The 24,717-nt window shown below is 51.3% G+C and overlaps 1 protein-coding gene across 25 annotated transcripts in view; it reads left to right on the top strand.

Annotated features, from left to right (window-relative positions):
* The window catches only part of DAGLA (diacylglycerol lipase alpha), a 75,467-nt gene extending 58,735 nt beyond the window's left edge, over window positions 1–16,732 (top strand). For 24 of the 25 annotated variants that reach the window (XM_087740763.1, XM_087740710.1, XM_087740705.1 and 21 more), the window contains 5 exons: window positions 232–304; window positions 1,408–1,604; window positions 1,971–2,100; window positions 3,128–3,309; window positions 5,811–16,732. In XM_087740763.1, the coding sequence (XP_087596889.1) occupies window positions 232–304; window positions 1,408–1,604; window positions 1,971–2,100; window positions 3,128–3,309; window positions 5,811–6,738 (1,510 nt within the window). In that variant the 3' untranslated portion in view covers window positions 6,739–16,732. The remainder of the gene's footprint in view (window positions 1–231; window positions 305–1,407; window positions 1,605–1,970; window positions 2,101–3,127; window positions 3,310–5,810) is intronic. The other variant, XR_015700777.1, reaches the window with a different exon arrangement.
* The last annotated feature ends 7,985 nt before the right edge of the window (window positions 16,733–24,717 follow it).

The following is a 24,717-nucleotide window of genomic DNA, read 5'->3' as shown; positions in this document are numbered from 1 at the left end:
TCTGATTCTATTACATTTCATATGTTTATTGTCATGATGGTTTCCTGTGGCCTCTTAACCATGGTTACTGGTCCTGGGTGATGCCACAACCCACCTCGGAAGTGATCTGCATTATGGTGGTGTTGCGTTCTCGTAGTGTCTTTTGTAGCATAGTTTCTTGTCTTCTGTGCTGTGTGTCCCTACTGTCCTGTTCCCTGCCAGCTGTTGTAAACACAGCTTCCTCTTTTCCAGAATTGGTCTCTCTCAGCTGGAGGGATTTCGCCGGCAGCTTCTGGATGTTCTTCAAAGAAGTAACAAGCCAAAGGTAAGAGTAAAGATTAACGGACGCCTGAAGGTGAGTCCCTGAGCAGTGGTGGTGAACTCTTAGTGTCACATAGCAATACTGCAGCTTTCCCCTGCCCTCCAGGTCTCCTCAGGTCCACTGTGACTATTATTTAGGTAAGCAGAGGAGATCCAGGTAAGCCGAGGAGCGATGGCAAGAGCTGGAAGGCAGCTAGAGCGGTCACAGCAAAGGGCTGCACTCTGTTTGCAGGCTGTGTGATGATTCTGGCTCACATGCTCCAAGTTCACCATCACAGGTCTAAAATAACTGAGCAGGAAATTTTCTCATCTGAGCCTGTTTTTGAAGTCTGTGTTCCAACTGTAGCTTTTCTTGGCCAGTAACAAATGGTAGCAGGCTAGGAAGTACAACAGTTGTCTGCTTATAGACACTGCTGCATGCTGTCTGGGTGGTGCTGTTCTAGGATAAGCGGTCTGTTAATGTTTTGGAGATAAGAAATGTGGCAAGTTGTTCCTCCACAGGCTTCTTTACCATTACACTGAGATGGAAAAAACATAAGATGTTGAGATTTTTAGAGGTAAAATATTATAGAAATGATCTGTAGAGGGAGAAAATGAGTTTACGTTTATTTTTCTTGTTAGCATTCTGTGGGTTTTGTATTTTGGCTTATGGTTTTTTGGTGAATTTTTGTTCTGTAGGGTTTCTTTTAGTGCATAAAGAAAGGCCTAAACAATTGTCTGTTGTATAGTCTTTTGCTTATTTTTGTATGTTAAAAATTGATTCCATCTACCTTGTTTATCCTGGAAAATACTACGTTACCAGTTGGTGGATGAGTTGGTGCTTGCTCTAGATCCTTAACTCTACAGAAACCTCCGGCAAAAAAAGGAAGAATGAGATGTTGCCACTTCTAAGGTTAAAACTGAGAAAGGAAGAAACAGCTTTTCTGGGCAGGGTTATCTCTATCTCTAGGTCTATTTAAGCAATCAGGGCACAAGACCTGGTTTTCTCTTTTCTGGTATTAGGTGTTCAGTTTAAACCTACCAAGAGTGTCTTGTGAGCTGACTCTGCTTTTCTTCGATGTTTTTCTCTTCTCAATAATTCTCCCTCCTTTCTCCTGTGTTGAACAGTGGCGAATCATTGTGGGTGCTACAAAGTGCATACCCAAGTCAGAGCTCCCTGAAGAGACGGAAGAAAATTCGGTAACGAGTAATCGCCTCTGGACCCATCCCAGCGACCTGACTATTGCCCTGTCTGCCAGCACGCCGCTTTACCCGCCAGGCCGCATCATCCACGTGGTGCACAATCATCCCGCAGAGCAGTGCTGGTGAGTATGCGCGGAGCTGTGAAACCAGCCCACGGCTGGGGGTGAAAAGTCCTCTTTTGGAAAAGACTCCCCAAGACAGGAACCCATCTATGAAGGAGGTGACTTTTTTTTTGCTGTCTTACGGTGACAGTGATTGTGTCTGTGCTGTCAGAATAGAAAGATAATCATGTCACTGTTGGCTAGCGCAGAGCTGGGGAGCGATGGCAGTAGTATGTGTACTTTAATATCTTCTCCCTCTGTTTTTCCTCCTGTTGCTTTTTCTGTCTCTGCAACCTGCTGTTTCTTTTGCATGCCAAACTATTGGCCTGCTCCTTCATCTCCTGCTCCCTGTTCTCCTCTCTGTTTGGATCCCAACTCCTCTTCCAGTTGCTGTGAGCAAGAGGATCCCACTTACTTTGCTATCTGGGGTGACAATAAGGCATTTAACGAAGTGATCATCTCGCCAGCGATGTTGCACGAACACCTCCCGTATGTGGTCATGGAAGGGCTCAACAAGGTAACGCAGAGAATTAGGATGAGGAGTGGGGAGGGAGTGCAATAACATGGGCTCCGGCTTGAATGCCGGAGAGGCCCAGGTTTGGGCAAGAAAGGCTCGGCATGATGATGTTGATGCGGTGAGCTGTAAACACAAAATGGACAAGGGGCACGGTGATTTTAGCTTCTTGGTGTCAAGCCAAAGCTCTGCGTACACATTGGCGAGCCAGGAAGGTAGCCTTGGTGGGGTCCAGTTTTTAGTCATTCTGATTGCAATAGCAATTATGTGCCCTAATAAAATGAGTATGTTGTCACAGGCCTTTATGCCCACAGAATAGGTAGCCCTTGCCCGGGAGAGCTGGCTGTTTAAATACACAAGCCCATTTACTTTGGAGGGGAGGAGGAAAGAAGATTGTGCTCTGGGGCCAGTGATGCACAGGCTATTAGCGTTGAACGTAATGAAGTCTGGAAATGGAATGTAGATCTCCATCCCGATACCCGGAGTCCCAGACTAGGTGGTCTTTCCAAATTTAATGTCATAATAATGTGAGCTTGGGTGTCGTTTGGTTCCTTCTCTCAGAAGCTGCCCGTTACAGACTGCAGTTCAGGTGACATCCAAGCTGCAACAGAAGTCCTCCACGCTGCGGCTGCAGCCCCTCTGGTAGCCTGAGGGGTGATTGAGCTTGTGCGTAGTGGTTGTAGGATGGGTCTCGGCCGCGAAGCTGCGGTTCCTAACCGTGCAGCTCTACCATGGAGATTTAGCCAAGTCTCCCCTGCCCTGCTGGTCTGAAGGCTGCTCCTGCCAGTGTCCTGCCACCTCCCTAGCACTGGATTCCCAGCAGGGCATTCTGCAGGATAGAGTATGTCAGAACTCATTGATATAATCCGTTATCTCAAGACCTTGCTCTGTGCTTGTGGAAGGCGTTGGTAAGAGACAGAGGCAAATGCAGCTGTTTGAAAGTCCTGAGCTGAGAACAGCAAGGCTGCTATCTCCAGTAAAGCACCTATCTCCAGTAAAGCACTACTGTTCCTCTGCTTGCCTTGAATAGGTCTTGGAGAATTACAACAAGGGGAAAACAGCTTTACTTTCTGCAGCCAAAGTGATGGTGAGTCCTACAGAAGTGGATCTCACCCCAGAGTTGATCTTCCAGAGTCAGCCCTTACCTAGCGAACCCTCAGTGCAGATTGGAACTGGAGCCATAACAGTGGACAGAAGGAACAGCAGCACTAAGTAAGGATTTCTCTTTGATTTCTTTGAAGGATTGTTGGCTTTAGGTGGGGGTCCTCCTTCTCTTGGGGCGTTGTGATCAACATTTGTGGAAAGGATAGATCCAAGGGCTGCCTTTGTGGGACTTCTACTCAGCTTCAGTATGTCTTGTGTCATGTTGGGGCGAAAAAAAAATCCTTTGTGTTGCTCAAGGATCTATGAGTGCAGCAACCTAGAAGCTGAGGGTGTGGAAGAAACTTCCTTTTCTCCTTATTCAGACAAATGGGATTTTCCCTGAAACTGTAAAGGCAAAGCTTGCGGTCTTGCAGCCAAATTTCTGTTTTCCTGTGTGATTTACATGCCCAAAGATAGCCTATATGGTGATTCTCAAAAGCTGAGAAGCAGTGAAAGCTGTAAGCTTACCAGAAGATATGTATTTAAAGCTACTTTATGATGTGACTTGTGTAATATTATAAACAGGACAATCTGGGAATGTGGATAGAGGTGAGGGGAGAGCAGTTGGTGTCCTGTTTCTGAAGGACAAGAGCAAGAAGCTCAGTCCAGTGGAAAGCAGGCGAGGGGAAAAGGCGTGTTCTGAGTGCCGAAGGGCTTGTCTTCTGAAAGCTGGACCACCTCTGAGCACCGACATCAGTAGTCTGGCAAAGGCCAAAAGGTGGAGGAACACCGGGAAGGTATACAAAGGAGGGGTTGGGAGAAGGGCTCGTTCTTTCTGGTGTACGTAAACAGCTTTCCTCCAGGAACAAATAGAGGGACACCTTGCAGGTTTACAGCTAACATTTGAGGCATTGCGGGCCCACAGACTTGCAGGAAGCAAAGAAAGTAAATATAAAAATGTGGGCAAGGACTTGTTTCAAAGTCAAAGATGTGACTTCCATCACAGAATTGCATCATAGAGGGCAACTTTGCAGACGGAACAGGGAAGATGAGAGAAGGAAGGTGGCTTGTAGTTAGAGATAGCAAATAGGAGTTGTGAGTGGAAACAGAAGACAGCATTGTGGGTGGGAGAGGATGGTTTCTTTGCAGGGGAAGCACTTCTGTGGCGATTTCAGGTAACAAGAAGCTCTGTGTGGGAAGAGGCAGGGTGAGATGGTCTGTGCTGAGTGATGGACAGCTGACTATCCTTGAGATAACATGAGTGAGATTTAAATTTAGAAGAAAGATAAGGCAGCCAATAATATTAAAATGATAAGGTTCTTGTCACAGAGAGAGTGAATGGTCAGAGACAGTGAAGGAGAGCTTAGAAACAGAAGCGCAGCTGTGATGAAACAGCAGGAACAGGGATCAGCCCATGTTTGTGAAGGCTACAGTAAGACTGAGAAGATGAACTAGGTCAAGCAGCAGGGAGAGGAGCAGTGGTTTCTGTGCCAGAGCAGACCCGAGGAGCTGCTTCCCTTTGAGGTGAGTGAAAGCAGGGGGGGAATTCCGAGATATGAAAGGGAAAGGAACGAGGGAGAGGGCAGAGAGGCTTAAGGGAGGTGCTGGAGTGGAAACAGTTGTAGGTCGGTTGTGTTTAATTCGAGGAGCCAGCTTACTGTGTCAGACTCCCTCTTTTGGGGGTCTTGAAACCTGTTCTCAGATCACTCTTACTCTTTTGAAGTTACAAAGGGATCAAAAGACCTAACTTGTAAGCCTTTCCCTATACATCGCATCCTTTTGGCAGGTGCAGCAGTCCTCTCCCAAGTTCAGGATCTTTTCCCAGGTATTTCCTGAAGTTCTTGTCTTTCGGGCTGTTGCTTTGGCTGCGGCTAATCCCAGGCTTTGTGTGTGCCTGGCGTGGGGAGTTCCTTCCCTGTGTCTTTGACACTGTGTCTTTCTGGAGGATCCTGCCTGATCCTTTAAAGTCTTAGCGTGACTGGAGTCTTTCTAAAGATCTTGTCTTAAGCTGAGTAAATTGCTTTTTGACCTGTTTTAAAGTCTGCTACCCGAAATGGTAACTGAATTGGTCATGGGCAATGCTCCAACAGCCTCCTGGCATTTGTGGTAGTAAGGTCAGGATTGCCAGCACGGAAAAGGAGGGAAAGGTATGACACCGGAGTTGTTCAGAGTGTGAGAAGAAAGAAAGTAGTAGGTTAAGCGTAGGCTAGTCCTTCAACCTCTGTTGCCTCCATCTTCTGTAACACAGAGGTGTTTTGCAGGAGAGGGGTTTGCATGTGTGGAGACTGCACCGTGGTTTTGGGTGCTTCAGTTAAAGCGCTGCAAGTTTCCCTGGGAGCAGAACCGGGGTCCTAAGTGAAAATGGTGCTTGAGAGGGAAGACGGTTAGCGAGGAGAAACGGGAAAAGGGCAAGAACCCGAGTTTGCAGAGGGAAGAAACTGTACCTAAGATCTTCAGCTGGGAGCATGGAGAGATAAGAGTTTTCTTGCAGTTTGTGGATGGCTCTGGTTAGAGCACACCCTCGGTGTGTGTCGGGAACTCTGTGCCTGAGACTTGGTTCCTCTGGCTGTTCTGGCAGCTTGCGGTTCTGCGGAGTGATGCAGCCTCATGTTGTCTGTTTCTCATTGCAGGAGCAAGTCCCATTCTGAAATTAGCTTGGAGGGGTTTTATGAGACAAAGCCACTTTCTCCTGTGCAGAAAGACCCTGTGGAGCTGCTTCTCCTGGATACAAAGGAACGTCTGTCTGTGGAGCTGCAGGACCGTCGTGCCCCTCTTGCGACCATGGAGAGCCTCTCGGACAATGAATCCATCTACAGCTTTGATTCAAGGCGCTCCTCTGGTTTTCGGAGCATCCGGGGCTCCCCCAGCCTCCATGCTGTCATGGAGAAGGACGAGACGCACTGCTTTTATATAGACCCTGTTATCCCTGAGGAGAACCCCTCCCTCAGCTCGCGGACAGAGCTGCTGGCTGCTGATAGCCTCTCCAAGCACTCCCAGGAGACTCAGCCCCCCGACAATGTGCTCAACAGTGGTGGCACTACCCCCCAGCGACGCTGCAGCGAGGAGGGGGCCAGCAGTGAGGGGGACCGAGTTTCCTTAGCCCCTCGTGAGGAGCTGTCGCTCCAGAATGGACGGCTCACCGATGTTCCCAGTCCCCAAGTGCTGGAGTTTGCTGAGTTCATAGACAGCCTCTTTAATTTGGATAGCAAAAGCAGCTCCTTCCAGGACATCTACTGCATGATGGTGTCAGACAGCTCCAGTGACTTTGCAGAGATGCCCAAGTCTGTCAGTGATCAGGAGATCCTGTTGAGGGCACAATATGAACCCAACCTAGTCCCAAAGCCCCCGAGGTTGTTTGCAGGCTCAACAGATCCTTCGTCGGGCATCTCTGTCTCACCCTCTTTCCCCCTTAGTTCATCCGGAGAGCTCATGGACATCACTCCCACAGGCGTAAGCAGCCAGGAGTGCCTGGCTACTGATAAAATCCGGACTTCCACCCCCTCTGGGCATGTAACCAGCCCTGCCAAGCAGGACGACCTCATGATTTCGGCCCTCTAGTGCAGGGTAAAGGGGTGCGGCTCTGAGAGCTGATCCCGTAGGCTGAGTGCTGGGATAATACTTGGAGGAGAGGTGATCATCGGGCAGTTCGGATCGGAGGAGGCAGCTGGAAACATTCCTTCTGGGGTGACACAGTGGTCGCACACTGGTGTCTGGAGGATGGATTGTGCTCGAGTCCCATGCTTGCAGCTGGGAGAAGCAGCGTTGCCTCACGAGCCCTGCTACGCTAGCAGGGTCTGAGTCACTAAAGGTAGATGCAAGTTCCCTACCTCAGCCTGTCTCGTTTCATTTAAGAGGCAGATTCCTTGCCCCAGGGGCACCTGCTGAGTTTGGGAGTGAGATACCCCGCTTCAGGGAATCCTCTGGGCTGAAGGGGTGGATTCTCTGGAGCTCGAGGATTGGATAGACAGAAGCAAGGGGGCCAGGCCAGATCACCCCCTTGGTACCGTGTCAGTGGTTTTGGAAATGAACGGATTGAGACTTTGGGCCCTATTGCACTACCATGTCGGATCTGGCCCAAGATCCAATTCGTCGCACTTCCATGGGGATTGCTTTTGTAGGACACTCTCCTGTTTTAAAGCCATTGGGGCTGTATTCTCCCCAAATGCAGTCTCCCCTCCCCTGGCCAGGCGCAGGAAGAATGGGGCTGGCACTGTGTTTTCTCTCCCCTGGGTACTTCGGTGTTCAGTGACCACCAGGCTGCTTCTGAGAGGGAAGGACACTGTTCTGAAGAGCCAAAGCCCTCTGCTATGTCCCTCCTTTGCCAGAAAGAGTTCTCCTGGATGTCACCATCATCACTTCTCAGTTCCCTGGACCACTCTGAGCTGGCGACGTTCCTACAGGACTGACGGGATTCTCATCTCAGAGCTGCACGGATGGATCAGCTTAAAAATTTAACAGGCTTCTCAACACCCAGCGTTATTTGCCAGGCCCCTGCGGAGCCTGGGAGCCTCTCCTGGACTCCGCTGGGTCCTCACACCACCCGTATGCAGTAATCACAGCTCAGTGCCAGCCTCTGTCATTGGGAGTTCAGGGAAAAGATGAACTTTTACTAAGTATTGAAATCTCTTGTATGTTTACAGAGCTGCTAAGCTTTTTGGAAGGTATTTATTAAGCAAACAGGGAGGCTTTCCCTAAGCAAAAAGCATGTTCATTCTCTCCTTCCCGTGCTGTTCCCTCCGGGGACTGAGGGGAGAGAGGATGGGCAGGTATGATTGCAAGTCCCCCGCTTTTAAAGCGGATCAGAGTCTGGGGGAAGCCGCCTGCATCCCTTGCCCACCCTCCCTCCTCCGCCTCTCCGTTGCACAACACCACATTGCAAAGCTTGACTAAGTCGCTAGCAAAACTACCTGAGCGCTGCTGTGCAGAGCCTCGGTGCCCGGAGGAGCCTGCTATAGACCTGTCTAGGCAGGGACTTTCCGATGATGGAAGCAGGAGAGAAACTACCTATCTAGAAAGTTAAACATACTGTGACCTGTAGATAGGCCTTTAATTGACAAAACACCTTCATATCAAAGCTCAGCGGCGTTACCAATCGGTCTCACTGGAGCTCTGTCCTCCCTCACTGGAAAAGAAATTCCTATTTTAACTTCCTTATAATCACAGAGATGTTATTGTCCTCCTTTCCCCTCCTTAACTGCGGTATTTCCATTGTGGGAGGATGCCGTGCTTCCCAGGAGCTCAGCTCCTGACAAATCCCTCAGCTCCTGTTATCCCTAGCCTCTAGCTGTGTTCACCGGGTGGTTTCGGGAAGCCCCAGGCGTGGGTCAGGGCTGTGCTGTCCTGGGTGCCGCACAAACGGAGCACGAGGGGTGTCGAATGCCATCGAGCCAGAACGGGAGCACTTCATAGCCAACGTGCATTGATGTCAATGGCTTTGGGTGCACAGAAATGAACCGGGCTTTGTGTCCGGGTGCTGATCTCCCACTCCACAGTTTAGTGTGGGATACTCTGTCCCCTGCTCCTTCCAAATACAGGGCCTTCAGCAGTAACAAAATTTAACAAAAAATGGGCAGTAAAATATTGTCCTTGCGGTTTAGGTTCTAAAGGTTCAAGACTTTTTCTATACTGTCTTGAATTGGAGGGAAGAAGCCCCTCTGAATTCAAAGTAATTTGTAAAAGAAGAATGCTTTCATTCTGAGCACCAAGAAGTTACTTTTTTCTTTGTAGGTCCTTCAAAAAAAGAGCAGTGTTGTTCCCCTTGCTGAGAGCTCGTATGGTTCAGGAGCTCATATAGAACAGTAGTGTAAGTGCCATCAGATCATCCACTCTTGCAGCCCACAGGGTAAGGCTGAATTGGTGCACGCACCCAAAAACACGCTAAAAAGGGGGTGTCCGGGAATACGCACAATAAACTGGGGAGTTTTGGGGGGGAACGGGGAGCTGAAGCGTAGGGAGGCTGAGGCTAGCAGGCTAGCTCACCTCCCGATGCAGACTGCTGACACGTGTCGATAGAGTGGGGAGAAGGAGTTCGTTTCTGCTTTTAATCGTCGGCGGAAGATGGGTAGTAATAACACTTAGCACTTAGGCAGAGCTTTAGATCTGCAAAGCACTTTACAAATGTTAATGAAAGAATCGTCTCGGTCCCTGGCAGTGAGGTATTAGGAGAAGGCTGTCTCTGAGACTAGGTGGAACTACTGGTGCCCTACCCGAGGATGGTGGGGAGACGACTCAAGGTGAGGAAGGTGGATTACCTCCCTCGTAAGAAAAAAAAAAAAAAAAAAATTGGTTTGGTAGTGACCTGATGATGTTTAATGGGGTTGCAATATTGCACTAGAAAGTCACTTCTGCCCTGGGCGTACCTCCGCTATGTCCTGGAATATGCGATCGCCGTGCGTGACTGTTTCCTTCTCTGTGCCATTGGAACTGTGTCCCGGGGGAGCGGGGTGACCTTGCCCTCACCAGCTGTAGCAGCAAACAGCCGGGCCATGCTGCGTTGTTTTTTTGCTCTGTGATTATTTGGCTGCTTCTGAAAAGCCTGGAAATACCTGATGCTTGTGACCTGGGCTTGCCGTCGATCGAGGCAGTAAAGGTGCAAAAGAGCCCTTTCAGTTAAGGTTCTTATTGCATCCCATTATGGGTAATTCCTGGTTTCCGTTGTTCTGTCCTGACAAACAGATCTGTTCCCGATCCTCACAAAGTAAATCCACGCTCTTTGCATTATTTCTACTTTAAATGTCTCTCTGTGTCTTGATTCTCATCGCTGCTTTGCTATAAGAGCATTTGGACGGGCTGATCTCCTGGTTCATCCTGGAAGAGTATCTCTAGAAAATTAAAATAAATGCTAAGCCCCTAGCTACCTCCTTCATTTGTCCTGCACACTATCGCCTGCTTTCTCTGCTCTCGCTCCACTCTGATGTGCAGCTGTCTTTGGAACCACGAAGCGTCTTCGGATTTCTTAATCTCTTGGCTTCTGGTTCCTACTCTTGAGCTTTGTGCCTTCAAATCTGTGTTCCCTTGACACTTCAGCAGGATGCTCCACCCCACGTTGAGGCGGTGCTGGAAGCACAGTTCGTAGTGCCTGACACCCCAGAAACCCAGCTAAGCTGCCGATGGTTCACCCAGTTCAACGGCACATCCTTAAAATCCCCTCCAAGAGCTTTTTGGTAGAGGAGCGGAGCTGAGGCCACGCGGTTCCTGGAGAGCAGAGAGTGGGCTTTGTGCACCTTAAAATTAAAGCGCAGTAAGTGAAACCCCCTACACCGACGCAGCTTTGCCAAAGAGGCTAGCTGGGTCCTCTGCCCTTTCCACCGTCCCCTGGTGCAGCAGATTTCGGCTGACTCCATAAACGGCACTTGCCGTTGCGTGCTTGGTCGTGATGTTCTCGGCGGACTGTAGTGGAACGTAATCCCGAAGCCTGGAAGCGTTCGGGGGCAGCGTGGGAGGCCCTTACCCAGGTGCGTGTTGAACTCCATCCAGCAGCTCTGACCCCGCTGTGAATGCACTTGCAAGGTGTGAAGGGTTTGGTCCTGCCCTCCGTTTTTTTTTTTTTTTTTTGCACCTCTAAATTGCACTCTGACCCTTGTGGGAGTGTCCAAGGTGGAATAAAATAATCCTATTGATAACATCCCAGTGAGTTCTGACTGTCGAGCCCTTAGCACGTAATGTTGGCTGGCTGTGGTTTTGGAGGCTCTTCTGCATCAATAAGAACTGCTTTTATGGTTGCTTTAATTGCAGCAGTGCCAAGAACAGAGAGAGGGTCCTGCTGGGCTGAGTGTGTACAAGTGCTGAACAGAAAGCGAGCCCTTCTCCAACGCGTGATCCCCTCTCCTTCTCCGGGGAGCCTCCTATCCTTGCTCCCTACTCCTGTCACCTAACCAGGAGCCAGCTTCTCTCTCTTTTGGTTGCTCTGTCTCAGGATGATGGTCTTAATCCACATCCCTGATGGCACCTTGATGGGAAAGCTATTCTTCATGGGTTCATGATGACCCAGAACGGTTGAATGGGATTCCTGTCTTGATTCCCTGGGGAGCTGCCGCTGTCTGTGGTGGCTCAGGCTATCTAGAAAGGTCAAAGCGTTGTCAACGCTGAGAAGTTCTTTAGCTATCACCAGCTTTTGCTTATCTGGTCGGTGTTTTCCGTGTTCGTTCATAACTTCTGCAACTTTTAAAGAACTTTTTTCAAAGTAAAGAGGAGTTCTATGAGCGATATTGTTCTCTACGGGGGACTGAGAAGGCGAAGCTGGCTGTGAGCATAGATACGCAAATCCAGTGACTCCCATTTCTGTCCTTTTAGGACGCAGTTGCTTAGATTGCAAAACCAGCTGAAGGTCCCAAACCAGGACCGGGGTTTAGGTGGGAGGTGGGTGTTGCTGTCAGTGGACAAGGGCACCTGAGAAAGAGGAGGAGCACCAAGCATGGGGATACAGGATCCGTGCCTGCCCCTTGGAGCTGCTTCTGCTGTGGGAGGGTGACTTGTTGCTGTGCCCTGTCTCCATCAAAAGAAACGGAACAGGGCTGATCTGGGTCAAGTGCAGCAAGCTGGATGAATACGGCATTACTTTTTCAAATATCATCTCCTAATAAGGTTCCCCTCTGCCCACTTTCACTGTTTGTAATCTGGGCCTAATTAAGAGGGGTTTTTAAATGTTCCCTTAATATCTGAAGTGGTTTTGTTTCTTTATCAGGTGTCTCTTTGATTTTTCACTGCTCTAGATTAACGTGGGCCCCAGTCTTAGTGCTTTCTCTGTAAAGCTTTTCTATGTTTCTGGTTACTACTGCTTCCCACTTTAAATTCATTTTAATCCTTCCCATATCCTGCTTTTAGACGGGGCGATGAGATCTGTCCGTGTTTGAGAGCATCCTGTTGATTTGTAAAATGGCCTCTTCTAATATATTCTTTATGCGCTTAGATGTTTATTCTGCTTTTTTATCTGCCTGTGGGCAAAGACCAATATTTTCATTGACTCGCACAGATGCCCAGTTTAATTTACAACTTGGGGCATATGAATAATCAGAATTATCCCTTCCAGTGGTGATGAGTTGGGGTTAATCATTGCTGAAATGCGTGTGTTGGTGTGTTTACAGTTTGTCTTTTGCGGCTATATCCCTACAGGGACGACTGGGAGCAGGAGCATCCGTTCTAGCTAGCCCAAAATGTACATGCTTTGTCGTTTGCCGTTGTACTGGCACCCCGATACTTGCCCCTTCCCTAGGATAGCTGTTAGATCTTCCTTGTAGCGAAAACAGGGTACGTATTACCTATGCAAGCTGTACTTGGGTTCCTTTACACGTTTTACAATCTGAACAAATCAGTTTCTAGACGTAGTGAGATTTGGAGTGTCTTAAAGTTTAGCTGCTGAGCTACAAGCTCCTCCTTGTTTCTGCTGGTGAGGGGATGCCACGTGCACGCGTGAGTACCGCATACGCTCATCAACGCGGCCCGCACCTAAATCCCAACGGGATGGGGATGCTGGAGGGCGTTCTAGCCTGCCCGCTTGCATTTCCACGGTGAACAGCCGCCCTTCTGTGTTTGCCTTGGGAATCGGCTGGGCTGGAGCTCTCCTCGATGCTGGGTTCGCTTTGTGCTTATGCGTGCCCGCCGCTGGGATATCCTCTTCCCTTGGCGGTAGGAGGACGTTCTGGCTTTGCAGCAAGGGGAGCAGTAGCGTTTGATTTCCATTTTCTTTTAGGTATGGTGGTTGCAGCTACTACCTGCAGAGCGTGTTAAGCCACGCGGGTCAGTAATTTGCTGATAAAGTGGTTTATAAGCCTTCAAATGTAATGCAGAAATACTTGCAGACATTTAAAATAATCTCTAGCCCTCAACAAACCTAGCAGCTTTGCTTTTTGCTTAAAGGCTCCTGCAGCTTTCCCCGATCTGTAGCATTACATTTGTTCCTTTCTGCTTAGGCAACCGAAGCCTGAGATGGCTTTTGCTGACAATCCTTCCATGCTGTCACTTGTGTGTCATCCCTCCTGTTTCAATTCGCCCCACTAAAGCTGGATTTTTGCTGAGAGCTGTTATTTAATTACGCTGCTGCCAGCAGGCGCTCTCAGAGCCGCTCTGCACTTTGGGAAAGCGTAGAGACAATCTCTGCGATCCTCTTCCAGTTGGAAAAGCATAGGGTGAGGAGATATTTGTTGGCGAAGTGCTCCCTTGTTAGAGTTCTGTAGCAGCAAAAGTAATGAGGTACAGAAGTACGGGGAAGTGAAAGGGAAATGGGTCAAATATTGCATGCACTGAACCTGAAAGCTCAGTGTAAAAACCAGGAGAGATTTCACACGGGTGGTGGTTGTTTCTTGGCTGCGGGATGTCAGCTTCTTCCCCGCTTGAGGTGTACCTGGTGCCCCTTTAGCCTGCCTAAGGAAAGGGAGGGTTGGAAATGCAGCAGCGGTTTTGCACAGGCTGCTCGGATGCTCTGGAGCAAGGAATCTATTGCTCTGGAGCATTGGGAAGCGCTGGCTGAATCAGGCTCGTTGCATGTTCTTCTCCCAGCCTGTGCAGTACCGAACTGCAGCGCTGGATTTAGGGAAGAACTGCGTTTCTTGTGCCAAAGCTCCCTCTCACGGCGCTCCTGCGTGGAGGAGGCGATGCTCCGCGTCGCAGGCGGCGTGCATCCTGCTGGAGGCAAACGTTGCCCGTTCTTGGCAGCTATGGGAGGAAGGAGAGAAGGAAAGATTGCAGCTGGGAGTTCCCTGCTCTCCAGTCAGATGGCCATACTGGTCGTATGAGAGGTATGTGAGAGAGACTGTATTCACTGCATCCTTCCCTCCCTTGCCAGCTCCTGCGCAGGCTGTGTGTCTGCTCTGGTCCCTTCAAGGGAAGGAGCTGCTGCCCCTTGCAGCGAGACCTGGCAGGTTAGATGGCAGGGACAAGCCTGGGGACCTGTGGTGTTTGTTTGCTTCGCAGTTTTACGTTCCAGCTCGGAGAGTCGGGGCCTTCGCTGCCAAGATGGGTGGGTATTAGATCTGTGGCGGACAGAGCCTGAAACCTAAACCCTATTAATTCGTAAACTCTGTGTCATTAGAGTGGAGAAATATTTTAGGAGATATTAGGAGTTATACAGAAATATTTGAGGAGATCAGGAGTTACACAGGAGATCCCTCGCTGTATAAAACAACAGCCTGCTGTGCGGAGGGCAGCGTGTTCTGCAGAGCAGCCAGGCTGGAGGCTTCCTTCCGCGGCAGGAGGACTGCAACCTGCCGGGCTGCTGCTGGGCTTCTTCCCCATCTCCCAACAGCATCCGTGCCCGAGCTGCTACGCTCCGCGCAGGAGGACGTTGCTAGCCTAAACCTAGGCTGCTGAAGGGCACGCACCCTGGAAATGCGAAACAGTCGAGGAGCGAGCGATTCCTTGCTTTCTCGTGGGGACTTGCAGTCCTAGAAGGCATCGGCTGTCTCCAGGCACTTTGCTGTCTCTGTTACGGTTTTCTTTTTTGCTTATTTTCTGGAGTTCCTACCTGTTGTGCCTTTGCTTTCCTTTGGCTTGAGGTCCGAGCCTCCTGCTTGGGACCAGACATCTGCCAGCTTCCTCTCCCACTTCTGCCTGTTATTTCTTCTCTGGGCATGTGTAAGGGCCGCGGTGTGGCCAAGGACTGGTTCCCAGTTGCCCTTGCTGCCGGGCCGTCCCTTTCTGCCTCCGCTAGGACTTGCCCCGTTTCCCTACTGCCTCAGGTCGTATCCAAGTGCCAATAGCAAAGCCTGGCCTGAGGCAGGCTCTTTCCTCGAGCCCACCCCACGGTTACCCTGCCATCTCTCTCCGATCTACAACCTCATCTTGTGCAAAGCGAGTGTTTTCCGTGCGGTAGGAAGGGAAAGGCTTCCCACCACTTCTTACTTTTGGCACGTGTGACCTCAGTCAGTGTTTAACAGGCCTGTTCAGGAGTAAAACTTCCTCTCAGGTCTATTCACGAGTAAAGCTCTTTCTACTCTTCAAGATCTGACTCAGTTTTTGCAAGAACTGGTAGGGACTTAACATATTCTGAACTGTCTGCTGCAGTTTTGATTTACTGGCACTTTTCTCGCTGGCTCTGGAACAGCCATCTTCCAAAGGTAAGCTCTCTTGTGGGAGAGCTGGGCATTTTTGCTGCTTTCATTGCTGTGTTTGAGATCTCTGACCTCACCGTGTCATCCTGTGCTCTGTTTTTCGTTTACTGAAGTTTTCCACCTGCCCAGCCTATCTGTACGATGAGGGGACCTCTGTCTGGCTCCTTATTTATTTCTGCAAAATCATTAAACACAGAGCAGCGCAGGAACAAGCCTTCAGGTTGGTTTTTATTGGGAATCCACTGTGCCCCGCTTTCCATCACGGGCTTTGCGCAGTTCTGATGGCTCAGAGTCGGCGGTACCCGGCGCACGCGTGCGTCGCTCGGCGCTCAGGCTGGCTTGGTGGCACGTACCCGTACGGTCTGTCCCCGCTGCTTTGGGGATGTTGCGTGTGCGAAGCGATGGCGTCGCGGTGTGTTTGCTAGACCGCTGCCACACACCTTTTTGGGTCTTTATCGGTATGTCCGCAGCGCTTGCTGATGGCCACTGTCTGCTGGCAAAGTGGCATCATCTGTAGCTACCGAGGCTATGGCTTCCCAGCTTTCCCTCCACAAAGGCCGCAGCTGACCAAAGAGGTGATGTCCAGGGAATAGTCTCAAGCTCCTGTCCTAGTAATAAACTTAATTACTTAATGTCAACACAGGGATTATTGGTGATGGGTTGTGTCTCCCTGCCTGTGTGCGTGGGGCAGCAGGAGTGCTCTGCCCTCCGAGACCCTTTCCTTTGGCTCAGCGCCCTGCTCCGTGTTCCTGCCGGGACAGCCACCAGGCTGGCTTGTCCTCCCTTATGGCTGTGAACGAGCAGAGACAGCAAGAGCGAAGGAACTGGCGGAAACTATTTCTTTTCTCATCTTTTTGTGCTTTTTTTTAATGCCAGCTGTGCTGGGTGGAGCCCAGCTGGATGGCCTCCATGCCGCAGGAGCCGTCTGCTGGTGGGGGGCTCCGCGCGGCAATGGCATACCATAACTCCCTTGCCTCCCACTTCTCTCTCCGTCAGCGGACACCAATGCCTCTGGAGAAGCCCTTCTGCCTGTTTCTGTCGCCTATCTCCCATCATGTGCTGGGGCAGCTCAGAGCAGGGTAGCTACAAATTGACTCTTTGACCCCAATTGCCTCTCTATAGCTAAAGCCGCCTGCGTTTATGGGAGAAACAGACCTTCTGGGGAGCTCTGAGCTGGGCTGCCTGCCTTGGCAGGGCTTGGAGCACTTGCATATACAATCAGGGGGGAGACGGCACAGGATCCTGCGTCCCCGTGTTCAACCAAGAGGTCACTGCCCATCCCGGGAATGCTGCCCTCCGAATCCCTGCTCCAAGCTGCCCCAGCATGAAGACTACAAGGAAACTAAAGCACTCCTCATGTGCCATTCTCATGTGACTTTTTGTACCTATGTATGAAAGATCCAAACTAATATTGCTGTAAAGAAAGATACAGATTAATATAGCATATTATATAAAGATATATGTATATAAAAGTTTCTGTATATTGTATGGCACTGTGTATAAAATGGATGTAGAAGCATGACTGGTGTATGTGGCTGTTCCCAAGTCTGACCTGGAGAATGAGAGTTGTGATTTGCCTGAGGTTATGCCCTAAAGGATTGTGCGTGAGTTCGAGAGTGGGAAGAAACCGCGCCGCGCGCTCTCCTCGCAGAGGATGCGGAATGTGGTGCTGGTGCATCGCTACAGCTCTCTGGCGGGCTCTGGGGGACAATTTAGCTGGGGCTGATGGTCACCTCGCTAGGTCTGGCTGTTCTGGGTCTCGGCCTTTGATGGAGTGGGGAAAAACGCTTTGGGGGACATCTCTGTCCCTTGAGATCAGCGCGCCGCTTGTACGCCCTGCCTTTCTGTGCAGCACGCGCTAGCTCCAGCTTGGCCCCGCGCAGCCAAGGACGGAGACTGCAGGAGACTCGGCTCTAGCAATCTCTCTTCTTCAGTGGAGAAGAGAGTTAAGGAAGAAACTCGATGCTTTGAGTTACCAAGTACTTGAATTCAGTGTGCCGTACAAAAAGAATTATACGAGTGCAAAGAAAGGCAGTTGATTACAAGGGACTCGCTGGAAGGGTGTGAGAAAGTGGCAGGGAGATGAGAGGGACTGAGCGCAAGCTGGAATAGCGTAGACGTTTACCCTGTGGAAAAAGAGCGAGGTGCTGGGATCCTTCTGCAAAGGAGGCCGGTTCAAACTGGGGAGCAAGGGATTCACGGAAGCCTGGCAGTAAGCGCCCTGCGGAGCGAGGGACGCGTCTTCGCGTAACGCAGGATCTCAATTCCTGGTGCGGTTTACGCTACGGTGAATAACGGCTGTAGTAATTTGTATTCTGGAAAGGGGAAAGCAGTAATTGTGGCTTATGGAGTCAGGAGGAGAATAAGGGGAGCCAGTGGAAGGGCTTTGGGAGAGGAACGGGAGCTTTCTGACCGGCCCTGAGAAATACAGGCAGGAAAAGGAATGCCTGGAAGAAAGTAATCCTATTAATGGCTGCATGGAATAGTTTTTACGGTTGCTCCTGAAGAGACTAAGTACTATCAGGGAATTAAGAGCTCAAAGGTGGCTGAACTACCGAGTTCCTATAAAAAGTGCTGGTATGTATTAAGTGCCTGCCTGACGCTTTGGTTTGGGTTTGTGGGTTGGTTTTTTCCCTACCCGTAACTCTATCAGTCTCATAAAAGGATATTGCCTCTTCTGTAAACGCTTCCTCTCGCAGGGAAAGAAAAATGTCAAGCTCTGGATACTACCCTTGTATAAACACAAAATAATCCATGCTCGGGAGCGACCGCTTTCATACAGTTACTAGGGTGAAAAATACACAAATGTGTACACAGCAGCCGTTGCGGATGTTGCTTTAAACCCTGTTTTACTATTAAACCCCTTAGTTATTGAACGTAGCTAGGGATGTAGCTGCTCTTGCCAAGAAGGCTCTCGGGCTCTTTGGTATGTTGGTGGCCACGGGAGAAATTTCCAGCTTATTGAGAAAAGTGCTTTTCAACCCACTGGCCATAAAGCATCCAGAACTACAGCAGCAAACAAATTTTCAAACCCTTTGTAAGCCACGCTGCTGCATTCCCAAGCAAGCGAAGGAAATGAGTGAAAACTAATGGAAATATGTAAGTAGTTAAAGCTGCGACCTAATGGTTACTTACTTGTAAGTGGAAGCCAGCATTGCACAAACTGGTTCATCAGTTTATTCCAGGATGCTAGCTTGTGCCTCGCTTAGAAAAAAGAAAAGGTTAAGAAACAGCGATGGGAAGGTGATTGTACAGAAAGCATATTTAAAAAGCCATGCCGTGAGAGGTTTATTTAATTAGCCTGTGCTTTTCAGAAGAGGTAGTGGTCTGAGCAGTTGCTTTACACAAAACCTTACTTGACCAACTGCTTTTTCTTGGGAACATTGTTAAGGTTAAGGGAAATAAAACCGGTTTACGTCTGGAAGGATTCCTTGCTGGGGGGTGGCTCTAGCTCTCGGTGCTTCGATGCAGGTTAACTTAGTGCTTTCAGTTAACAGTACAACAGAGAAAACAGGGGTGCTGCTTGCAGTTACGGGGTGATGCTCAGCTGTCGAAGGAGCCCGGATCAGTACAAAGGGATCGGGGGCCAGGGCAGGCCGCCTCGGCGTAAGGGAGAACTTGGAAAACCGCACAAGTGGGGGAGTGGCACGTGGCGGTATTGGAGAGGAGCGTGGCTCGGAGCTCGCGACAGGCCACAACGGCGAAGCTGGGGCGTATAGAAGGGTGCCACTCACGCAGCGGGGGCCCACGTAGCCTGCGTGTATTGCTCTGAAACCACGCACGTGAGAATAGGCAGGCTCTTCTGACAGCACTTGCGTTTCCCTGCCTTTTCAGCAATCCCTACTTATGCCGTTCTTCCAGTAACGGAGCTTCCTCGGAAGGCAGGCCCAGCTTTTGTGTTGTTTGTTCCCGTCAAGGTCAGCAGAGGGGCTCGATCAACCCTCCATTTCCCCGTCTGGAGAGGTGGAGACGGGTGCGTGACGCCCCCCTTCCCGCGGCTGGCGTGCCCCCTGCGCGGTGCCGCGGTGCCCCGTGTCGGTCGGCCGCGCTGCAGCAGAGGGTGCTGTGCCCGTGCTGGCGGTGCTGCCTGCCTTGGGCGCTTCGCCTCTGCAGGGGTTCCCAGCGCTCACTGAGCACCCCTGGGACTGAAACCCTGCTCTCTGCCCGCTCCCAGCGCTTGGCCGCGCTGGGGCGAGCTCTGTGGGCCGCAGTAGGAGCTCCTTTCCAACCTGCCCAAAAAGCTGTGGACCAATTGGTGTTGTTTGTTTTTTTTTTTTGTGCAAACGCTCCCCCTCTGCCCTAGTTGTTCTGAACCCCAGCAGTGCTGGTTTGAGCCCCTGTGCTTCTGGCTGTGCTGGTCTCCCACGATGGAGAGGTCTCCTGGAATGGGTGTCCCTTGCTGACGACTGTCCTTTTTTTTTTTTTTTTTTTTTTTTTAAAATCAATGGTGGTGTTCTGTCCATCTTGGGAACGAACGTCTTGCAGTTAATGAATAACCAGTGAGAGATTTATCAGTGGGGTTCTCTTGCCAAGAGGAGATAACCGCAGCGCTCCGCTTCCGCCTCCAGCAGCGTGGGAGCTACCTTGGGTGTGTACAGGGTGTTGGAGAAGGGCGAGACTCCATCCTCTGCTCGCTTACCCTCCCTGGGGGCTGATAGCAGAGGAGGTTTGCAGTCAAAGCAAGCCACCACGGAGGGAGCCTCGCTGAGGACAGATCTCCTTGGGCTGACCGAGCTCTGCCCGCCTGATCCGTCTGTGTTGGCCCTCGTGGCGGCGTGGGTTGGTTCACCTGGGAGACCAAGGTGCTTGTGTGTGTTCTTGCATCGGTGCTGATGATGAGAGAGCACCCATTTATGGAGGCTTCACCGAGGACATCTGCCTCAACTTTGATAGCCCATCACGTCCACGAAGGCCTCTCTGCCCATCGCTCGGACGTTTTTGTTCCGTGCTGTGTGGCAGCAGTGGTTTGCCAGCAGAGCCAAACTGGTCTCCTGCTGCAGCTGTGTGTTGATTTGAGACATCTTGCCCCAAAACTACCGGGAGGTACCTCCGCTTGGCTTTTCACTGTGTTTTGGGTACAAACGGAGCTCCTGGGAACGGAAGCTCTTCACTGGGCACCTTTTTGCACCTTCCAGGCTGAGCAGGAGGCTCCCAGCAAGGCCTCCCGGAGTCCCAGTTCACCTAGAAACTGGCAGGAGCTGCCCGAATGGTGAGTGAGAGGCAGCCCCAGCAAGCAGCGTTTTGTTTAGGTGGCTGCACAACTTCCATTATGAACCGCCTGCCTTCTGCCCAGCTGGCGGGGGGCTCCCAGAATAACCACGCCTGCTGAGGAGGGGAAGAATTGCGGCAGTGTTTGAGGCGAGGAGATGCTATAGCACAAAGATGAAAGCTGTCGGGCAGCCTGGAGGGAGAGACCCACAGAAAGGAGGGGAGATGGGGGGCAGGCTGGGGGAAGCGTTAAATGTACCATGATTTCACAGGATTGCACACCGATTGCCGGGCTGGCTGCCTCAGAGAGCGCCATGGAGAAGGATGTTTGCTATGTAAGGCCAAAGGAGGATGGAGGGTAAGGAGAAAGGGTCTTCAAGGTGGGAATATCTGTGTAAGTGCAAAACCAAGGAAAGAAATCAACTGGACCGATGGTACAAGCCCTGGTTCTTCAGCTGGCCTGTATTTAGGCTTGCTCAATCCGGTTCCATCAGCACCGTTCAAGGGAGAATGAGTCGGGAATGTTGGGAAGTACGGAGAGTTGACTGCATCCACCAACCCTTCATCCAGCGCCGCCTCGGTGCGTGAGCAGGGAGGGCTCTCCAAGCCGGGCAGCGCTGGCGATCTGGCGAGGGGCATGTTGCGACAGAGGGAAGACAAAGCCCCTCTGCCCGGCGGCGGGTGCCCTCCCGAGGCTGCGCGGAGACGGGGTTCCCTTCCATGTTCAGGCCGCCTTCGGCGAGGCAGGCTGTTCCCAGGACGCAGGCAGAGCAATCTAGGATGTACCTTAACACATCCCTGATAACAGTATCGGTCACGTCGAAGCTAACAAGGCCAACGACCCCGGAGCAAATGACGCTCTCGGTTGTACCGCACTAACGTTACCTCTTGCCAGTCTCTTTGCGTTTCCCTCTGCCTTTCTGTGTCCTCGGACAAAGCCCAGTTACAAGAACAGGAGGAAGGCACCGAGGTCGGCAAAGGGAAGTTTGGTAGAGCCTAGTAATGAGAAACAGAGCAGCGTTAAGGCGCACGTCCCCAGCTCAGCAGATGTCCCAAACATCCCTGCGTTTGTCCATTGGAACCATGCAGACGGCAGCGCTCCTCCTGCCCGAGACCAGCGGGTGAGGTAAGAACGGGATGGAGTAACCAGCATCCGAAACCCTTTTCATAACCTCTTGCTAGCTGGCTCGTTCCCTGGGCCACGCATCCACTGCCCGATCACGGCTCTCCTGCGTGCCAGCTGCGGTGTCTCCCTGGCGGATACCACAGTATAGAATCATAGAATTGTTTAGGTTGGAAAAGACCTTTAAGATGATAGAGTCCAACCGCTAACCCAGCGCCGCCAAGGCCACCACTGTACCGTGTCCCTAAGCACCACATCTCCCCGGCTTTTAAATACCCCCAGGGATGGGGACAGCCCCTGCCCTGGGCAGCCTGGGCCAGGGCCTGACAGCCCTTTCGGTGAAGAAGTTTTTTCTAATATCCAACCTAAACCTGCCCTGGCGCAGCTTGAGGTATAGGTCAAAAGCTGACCCTCATCTGCCTTCTACGGTTGAGACCACAAAATAATCCGCTTCTCAGCCGTCCTGATCAAAGAGATTATCCGTCAGGCTGCGAGCCTCAAGGTGCTGCCTCCAATCTCAGTGAAATGTCCAAAGAGATTTTCTCCATCCTAGCATCCTTCCTCTCCACATGCCACGTTACCTGAAGGGATTTCGGTCTCAGGTGTTGGCTAAAGGTGTTGGAGATCCTTATTTTCCCTACACGGGTTAAATTTAGTGGTAAGCTAGGCTGCCCTGTGTTAAAGGGTGGCCCAGAGATACATTCTCCATCAAATTCATTTAACAGACCTGAACCGGGGTCTGTTATAAATTCATTTCAGACCAAGGAAACGCGGTTGAAGGTAAGAGTCCTCGCTCTGTGGCGTACGGCCGGCCCGGCCCACGGCGCAGTCCTGGTGGCGTGACCCGTTCAGCCTGCGACGAGATGCGGAGCAGGACTTGGCTCTTGCGTGGCACAGGGCTGCCGAGGTCCGGCGGAGGGGCTTTACCGGGGCGCCCGGCCTCGGGCAGCGTTAGTTGGAAGCGGTTTAGCTCCTCGCTGCGGCGTGACGATGGCGTTCTGCTCGTGCTTTGCTCTTGTTTCTAGGTTTGCTTTTTGAAAGGCGCCGACGGGCAGTTAAGCGCTCGGTTCCTACTCAAAACTGATGGTTGATGCCAAACTCCCTTCGGAAACTTCATCCGTGGGCGAAGAGAGAGGGCGCTTTAGAAGCAGCGATAAAGTTGGAGCGCGCTGTACAGAATATCAGTTGGGTTTTGCAAAACGAGAAGGTGCTTTCTCCAGTGCTCTAGGAAGGAGGGATTCCTGGACTCTTCAGAGCACTAAATTCATTCTTCCTGCTCAGACAAATCAAGAAATATTGCACTTGGATTGCGGCAGCGTTCCGGCTTTAAAATCTATAGTTGTCTTGGCAGGTTTCTTTTGTTGGAACACAAGCTGAAGCTGTTGATAGCTATGAAGCGATAGCGTGCGTTAGATCCCCGCGAAAGGGATTGAGGCCTAGAGCGCAGTTTGCGCGGCTGATGGCATCTCGGAGGAGCGGCGCGCTGTACGGAGCGCATCCCGCGTGCTTTACAACTTGGAAACGTTTGTCTGCGGGGTCTTTCCCAGACGTTGGCACTTGCCTTGCAGCCCTAGAAAATTCAGCTCTGGGCTTTATAAATTCTTTAACGATCTGATGAGCTCTTCCCATGCTTGTGTGAGGATTTTTCCAAGGTGCCTTGAACCGGTCAGAGAGCGTGTAAGACTTGCAAGCTCCCCGGCTCTGCCCGGCAGCACGGTCCAGGGAATTAAGCATCGTAAAGCAAACCCAGCGAATGCCAGACCTGAGCCTGGTTCTGACACTCCCTTGCTGTGAGACCTTCCAGAAATCAATCGCAAAGGGATTCATTCCCAAGTGCGGTCTCTGTTTCGGGCTCTCTGGCGTTAGATACCAGCAGACTTGATGGTGTGTGAATTTTGCACTCTCTTTCGTTTGGTGGAAGTCAGCCAGAGCTGCAGGAGCTGCTGTGAATGCTGAAGGTGGTTTGGAAGAGGTCTGGACTTGAAGGCCACCTTTGAAAAGCAGAGCCCTGAGCTCTGCTAGCTCTCGCTATACGAGCAGTGCTTGCCTACCTCCTCGCAGAGGAGAGGAGCATCACTGCTAGATGGGCCTCCCCGCTCCTGAGGAAGAGATTCCTCTCCGTCCCTCAGCCCAGCTGCATCGTGGCCGTAGCCGTCCATGAGTAGCGATGGCTTCTTGTTGCTCCTGCTCCTTGGCAGTAAAGGGGACCTGCCTTTCTGGTGGCCTTGGTCTGTCTAGAAGAGGGGCGTCCTGTTTGGCAGCAGGGTTCTGGGAGGTGGAAGCCTGTAGAGAGATGACCATGGGGGAGCACGGAGTCGCAGAAGCTCAGCGCTGCGTGAGAGGCAGCTTCATTGCCAGCTTGCCTGGCTCCCATCATTGACTGCATTCCCGTGGAGTTACTCATTGAAGCTGGAGTCTTCACTTGAAGGTTTTTGATCTCTCGGTGATCATGCTGAATTCACTGGCTGGCTCAAAGAAGCATTGTCGCACCAGATAAGAGCCACAGCTCTTCCCGAGGGAAGTCAGGTGGGGTCAAGGAGAGAAGTTTCTCTGTCCTCCTGTGCAGCCAAATAACCATGGGAGGTACAAGTTCTGCACAGCCCGAGGCTGGGCTGACCCGAGCCCTGGGCAGATACAAACTCCGTAGAGCACAGATGGGGCTGCGTGGAGCATCCCCAAATAAAGCCTTAACGCAGCGGACACCCTAGCGCTAGCGCACGTAACGCGTATGGGAGCTTTGACTCCTCCTGTAGTAGCGGGGTGGTTTTCCCCCTCGCCTACGCCATCTCGCGCGCTGCCCCAGGTCGGGCAGCTCGGATGGTGTCAGTGAAGGGGGCTACCAGGTGACACTCGCGCTAGCCCTGCGGGCAAGTCCAAAGACCCTTCCTGCAGCATGCCAACATACCGGAGCGGCCGTCGCCCCTGGGTGACTCCGGAGACGCTGGCCAGCTCGTGGGAGCTGAGCAAGGGAACTGCTGGAACCTGCTCCTGAATTGCAGCTCCTGTCTAGCGGCTCTTTTAACCCTCCCAGCATCTGCCCAGAGCAAAGTTCTGCGCTGTAGCCAGTAATTCCTAATATTTGCCACGATAACGCCTTCTTCCTGCGGCCTTTGCGGGTGACAGCAGATTGGTCGTGTTACCGTTTCTCTGCTTTTTAAACCC

The sequence above is a fragment of the Nipponia nippon genome, unplaced genomic scaffold, assembly GCF_047370975.1.
Source record: "Nipponia nippon isolate SJK-2023a ecotype South Korea unplaced genomic scaffold, ASM4737097v1 scaffold_10, whole genome shotgun sequence".
Classification (NCBI taxonomy): domain Eukaryota; kingdom Metazoa; phylum Chordata; class Aves; order Pelecaniformes; family Threskiornithidae; genus Nipponia; species Nipponia nippon.
This window is presented reverse-complemented; position numbering and strand designations above follow the sequence as displayed.